Below are 6,000 nucleotides of genomic sequence, written 5' to 3'. Positions count from 1 at the left end.
ATTCCTTTCACCAAGAAATGACAAAGCAAGTCTGGTGGGGCCTGGAGGCCGCTTCCGCCCGTCGGGGGAAGCTTGGCTGTGGCCCCGGGGGAGGGATCCAGACAGCAAGATAAGATTCTCTCTTCTCTGGACTAGCAGCTGGGGCCGCCAGTACCGAGGTGCCTGCGTCTAAGTGTGCGCGTCCTCGGGGTGTGTGTGTGGCCGGCGAGGGCCCACACCGGGCAGGTTGAGTCAGGGCCGCACTTCCCTCCCCCGCAGCTCTAGTCCGCTCTCGGCGGCTCACAGCCGCAGCCGAGGGGTCGTCGGGAGGCGGGGGCCGGGGGGCGCCCCGGGGTGGGGAGGAGTCTGGCCCTGGGTGTGTGCTTTTCGATTGATGGATGACTGCCGGGTGGGGGCGAGCGTGCGGGTGTGAGAGTGTGAGTGTGTGTGTGTGTGTGTGTGTGTGTGTGTGTGAGTGTGTGTGTGCGCGCGCGCGGGGTGCGTGCTCGCGCGGGGCCTGCCCATTTTCCTCCTCGCAGCAGTCAGTTGGGAGTTGGAGGGAGGGAGAGAGGGAGACGGAGCCAGCGAGAAACAGGAGAGAAGCCGAGCGCCCTCCGTCCGAGGCGCCCTCCCTGCGTCCGCGCACAGGCACCGTCGCTTGGAGGAGCAAGGTGCCTCCTAGACCGCAAGGACGCAGCGCACAGGCCCGCGGTCTCTTTGGTGGCTTTGCCCCGGGACTGCACCTGGAGGCGGCCCCGGACGGGGATGGTAAGCGGCGCGCAAGCGGGACGCGGCGAGGGCACCATGGTGCCGATGCCCCGGAGGGGGCCCTCAGCGGGGCTCGTCCGGCCCGAGCTCTGGCTGCTGCTGTGGACAGCTGCGTGGCGCCTGGGTGCCACGGCGTGCCCCGCCCTCTGCACCTGCACTGGCACCACGGTGGACTGCCACGGCACGGGGCTACAGGCCGTCCCCAAGAACATCCCACGGAGCACCGAGCGCCTGTGAGTATAGCCTCCAGCCCCCGGCCCACAGGGAGGCCCGAGATGGCCCTCCCAACTCAGACGCAATTCAGGGCTGGGGGTGGGAGCAGGACCGTTGTGGCCCCAGCTCCGCAGCCACTAGACGGGCCAGTGGCTTAGAGGGTCTTTCCCGAGCCAGGAACAGGGGCACAGTTGTTTCCCTTTCCTTGGGATTCAAATGGCCCTCGCCAGGGTTGTCAGCCGCCAATCTGCACACCTGCACCCGCGCTCAGCACCGGCAGGCCCTTCCCACTGCGCCAGCACTTGATTCCTACAGGGTGCCTGCGAATCTGTGCCAGAAAGCCTTTCTGGCACCCAGGAGGGAAGCTTCCCACACTCGCCAGGCACAAGATCTCCTTTTGCACACATGGCCCTTGGGATGTGCTCTGAGCGAGTGTGTGGGTTTGGGCTCCGAGGGCTAGTGATGGGCGACATGGTGGCATTGGGTTGAAGATATTAGTCTTCCCCTCCTCCCTATTGTTTGCCCCAGAGCCTCAAGTATACTTCCCTTGCAGGTGGCAGGCATTGGTCCCCCACCTGGCCACCCCCTCACATCCTGCCATCCCCAACCCAGACAGACAATGGGACGGAAGGGCTTGGGGCTTGGGGCTTGGGGTATGTTGCACTCAGCACCTAGACAGGAGATGTGTCCTGGAAGCGGCCCGGTGAATAATGCTGAGAGATCAGAAGCTTGGAGTGGGAGATCCAAGGAAAATGAAATTGACCATGACAAGTCCTAAAAACCATCATTTCTCTTCCCCTTGTTCTCTCCACTTCTGAATTCTTGAGGAAACTCAGCCCTTTCTAAACCGGCTGAGCTTTATAGAATGTGTGTGTGTGTGTGTATGGTTAGCCTGTGTGTGTTTACAGACCTGTATAATTTGTTTCTGGAGATTCTTCTGCAGAATGTGAGTCGGTGTGAATTCACAGGATCTGTCGTGCCCCCTCAGTGTCCGAGGCTGTGAGAGCCCCCTATGTGGGCCGTGTGTGTAGAGATTTGATCACACGCAGGGCCTTTGTGCTGCTCGCGGAGGTTGGTTACTACACCAGGAGATGTTTTAACTGAACTTTGGAGAAGACTGCTGGTTCCTTTGAAACCTGCCTACTCCTTCTTCCCACCCTCCTGGCGACTGCAGTGGCTCGCGGGAAAGGCAGACATTATTTTGATAACTTTTGAGCACGTTTTCATGGCTCCCAGCTGGTCAGAGACAGAAATCTGACCCTGGGAAGAGCTGTCTCCTGGATCAAACTCCGTACCCAGGTCAGCAATTAGTGAGATACATTTGCCCCAGACTCTTCTTGGCTGAGTCTGGAAAATTCCCTTGGAGGTTTTGGAGAATTTTCAATCTTCTGTGCCTGGATGGGCATCACTCTGTGTGTGAGTGTGTGTGTGTGCCTGTGAGTTGTGGGATGAGGGGGAAATGGTAGAGTGGGGAGTGGCTGGACCAAGACTCCCTGGGGTAGCTTCAGCCTGTGTGGACACAGCCAGTCCAAAAAGAAAGAAAAAAATCCAAAAAACCAAACCAGTTGCTGGCGAGTCGATTCTGACTCATAGCGACCCTATAGGACAGGGTGGAACTACCCTATAGGGTTTCCAGGGAGCGGCTGGTAGATTCAAACTGCCAACCTTTTGGTTAGCAGCCATAGCTCTTAACCACTGCACCATGAGGGCTCCAGAAGACTTTAAGAGTGCAGGGTCACCTTCTCTGCCTGGTCCCCTTTTCTGTTCATGGAAAGATTTATCCTGCAGCTGTTACCCTGGTAGCAGCCTAGATCTGGGACACACTAACCCCTCTCCTTTGCTTTTGATCTTGAATTTTGACGCCATCTCCTTGGTCTTTGCTCTCTCACCACCTTTACTTTTTAGGACGGTGTTTGTTTTGACTTTCATGAACTCTTAAGCCTTTTTGCAGTCCGAGTGAGATGGAAGTGAGATTTCCTAGTTCGGAGGAAAGAGTTGGGCCCGTGGGAGTTATACTGCCTGGGTTGGAGCCTCAGCTTTGTTGCTTATTAGCTGTGTGATCTTGGGCAAGTGACTTAACTTCTCTGAGCCTTGCAGGTTTCCATCAGGAAAACGGGGCTACTGGTACATAATGTCTCTGGTTCTTGTGAGGACTGAAGCTAATGTATGGGAAGTTATGTTATGATGCTCTCTAAGTGAGCATCATTTTTATGATAGGGTCAGGAGAGGAGTCTCATTAATTAATTCAGCAAATGTAAGGAAGCCAGCAACTGCCCTGGGTGCTGAGGCTCCAGCAGGAAGTGAGCTGGTCTCTGCTCTCAAGAGATATACAGTCTAGAGAACCAAACAGGGGACATCCAGCCGTAAGCCCTTGGAAAGGGCCAGACCAGCAGCGTTGGGAGTGGGAGCATTGGGTGGGAAGCCCTTTTATGGGATGAAGAGGCTTCTCAGAGGTTGGGCCATTTTGCCAGGATGCTAGTGGTTGAGTTGAATTTTGCCAAGCAGAGAGTGTAGGCAGTCCTGGCAGAAGGAACAGAAGGTGCAAAAAGGCTGCAGGTGTGAGCGTAACTGGCCTGATAGGCGAACAGGCCAGTGTTTCCCTGTGGCTGAAAAGTGCTGTGTCCAGTGGGCTGGAAAGAGAGGTTGGGAAGGGTCAGGGAGGACTTTCTCTATTTGGAAATTTTCCTCTTGAGGACTTCAGAGTCAGAATGCAGGGGTGAGTTACCCTAGGGGTGGGGTGGGAGGAGGTCTGGTCTTTGCTATGTGCACAAAGCTTCTTGGATTGGGATGTAGAAAGCAGAGGGAGCCTGCCTTTCCAACAGGCAGGCCGAGAGCGAGCCATTTGAAGAGGAAAAGAACAGCCTGAAAGAGGCATTGGTGAGAGCCCAGGAGGATTTAAAATAACTGCGGCAAATGCTCTCTCTAATCAATATGGGTGTTGTGCGATATCAGAGCCTGAAACAGCAGCTTCTTCAGAGGCTCTGAAATTTTTATAGACTTCAGCTGTGCATTCGCCTTTTGTCCTCTGGGCAGTTTCTACGGCAGCCTGTGAAGCCTGGCAACTTTATGATCACGTATTCCATAACTCCGGGCCCAGGCTCCGTCCCCTCCAAGTGGGCAGGAACTGTCATTGGTTTGCTGTGGGGACTTGTGAGAAGAGGCCGTGCAGGCCCCAGAGTTGCTGAGGAAATTGGTTCAGCCAGAGGGGCTCTGGGGCTGGTGGGCCGAGTGGGGAAGGGATGCTAAATAATTCAATGTAATGGAACAATTAAAATACAGAGCACAGGTGGGGGCGGGGAGGGGGGAGGCCTGGGAAGCATCATCTCTTTGTAGGTCCCAGGCTCAGAGGGACCCAGCCGTGGCCTCTATTTTTTTTTTCCCCTTCCACTCAAGGACCTTGACTTTCAGGTGGATTTTTAATTTAAAAAATCTTTTGGATTAAAGAAGACTTCGGGGGCTATTTTTGCTTTAAGGTTTAAGGTTTGAAGATTATCTCATGGCAATAGTTGTGGGGGTTCATCCAGCCTCAACAGCTCCAGAAAATCTGGAGTTTATGCGAATTTGAATTTCTGTTCTATGTTTCTCCCCCTTTTGATCAAGATGGGGAATCAGATTGGCAATACCAACTCCAACTCGAAAGGTCGGATAGGAAGCTTGGGGGACAGTGAGTTTGGAAAAGGAGGATGAGAATGGTTGCACAACTTGAAGAATATAGTCAATGTCACTGAATGGTATCTATAGAAATTGTGGAATTGATGTATGTTTTGCTCTGTGTGTTCCCAGCAACAATCAAAAAGAAATCTTTTGGACCAAGGTGTCCAGGGGAGTGTGACAAGAGAGTACAGTATGCGTGGAAACTGCTTCCCCCCTCCACCCTGGGCATTTGTACACTAGGCACCCCTTGTGGATGTGGAGAAGAGAGAGGCATCCCACAGGGCCCTCTGGAAGGTCATCGGAGGATGGAGAGAGTGGGAAGGGCCCCTGGGAAGGCAGCTGGCTTCTGTTTGCCCCTGGTGCCAGCCTGTTCTGCTGCTGTCAGGTCACAGGGCTTGCTCTCCTGCCTTCCTTGTTACATCCCCTTTGCCTCCTTGCCAGTTTGTCCATGCTGTTCTAGCTGGGGCATGCTGCAGAGGCCTGGGAGGCCCACGCTTTCTCCTGGCTCAGCCCCCCTCTGAGTCTGGAGGTCCCGTTTACCAGGGCAGAGTGAGGAGTCATGCTCAAGGAAGACTGCCCAGGGCACCCTGAGGCTGATTGTTTGGGGAGCCTGTTTGGAAATTCAAACAATGATTGGATGGTGGTCATGGTGGGTGGGGTCAGGGGCCCAGATGTGTCTGTGGGCTCTGCCTTGGGAGCCTGCCTGGCCTGGATGCTCTGAGCAGGGCACTGTGGTCTCCTGCAGCAGAGACCTGCACTGTGCAGGGGAAGCTGTGCCTGGCGGAGCACCCGCCTGCTGCTCTCAGGCTCTGGTCCAGCAGCAGGTGCACTGGGCTAGAGCTGGGGGTTAGGAGTGGAGCCCTGGCTCTGAATGGCTGGTGTCAGGACCTCAGTCAAATCACTCTACCTGCTCTGAGGCCCGCTTTCTCCATGTGTGTGGTTTTGTGCTGTCGAGTTGGCTCTGACTCATGGTGACCCCATGTGTTACAGAGTAGAACTGCTCCATAGGGTTTTCTTGGCTGTAATCTTTATGGAAGTAGATTGCCAGTATTTTTCTTCTGAGGTGCTTCTGGGTAGGTTTAAACCACAAACCTTTTGATTATCAACCGAGTGCAAACCGTTTTTACCACCCAGGCACCTTCTCTATCTATAAAAGGTGATAATGATAGCTTTGCAAGTTAATGGTGAAGATTAAGTGAGAAAATACGTGCAAAGTGCCTGGCCCCGTGCTTGGTACATGGAAGGTGTTCCACTCTCCCTTTGCCTCTGGGGATAATAACACCTACTACCTTACAGGGCCTTTGCGAGGATTTACTCACCCTCTGTTTGTGAAAGAGTCCCTGGGTGTGCAAACAGCGAAAGCGCTTGGCTGTTAACTGAAAGGTT

The 6,000-nt window shown here is 54.4% G+C and overlaps 1 protein-coding gene across 1 annotated transcript in view; it reads left to right on the top strand.

Moving 5' to 3' along the window:
- Nucleotides 1–551: 551 nt before the first annotated feature.
- The window catches only part of SLIT1 (slit guidance ligand 1), a 196,814-nt gene continuing 191,365 nt past the window's right edge, over nt 552–6,000 (top strand). Inside the window, exon 1 of the mRNA XM_004369979.1 lies at nt 552–980. Within this exon, the coding sequence (XP_004370036.1) occupies nt 745–980 (236 nt within the window). The 5' untranslated portion in view covers nt 552–744. The remainder of the gene's footprint in view (nt 981–6,000) is intronic.

The sequence above is a fragment of the Trichechus manatus genome, unplaced genomic scaffold, assembly GCF_000243295.1.
Source record: "Trichechus manatus latirostris isolate Lorelei unplaced genomic scaffold, TriManLat1.0 scaffold00007, whole genome shotgun sequence".
In the NCBI taxonomy this organism is placed as follows: Eukaryota; Metazoa; Chordata; class Mammalia; order Sirenia; family Trichechidae; genus Trichechus; species Trichechus manatus.
This window is presented reverse-complemented; position numbering and strand designations above follow the sequence as displayed.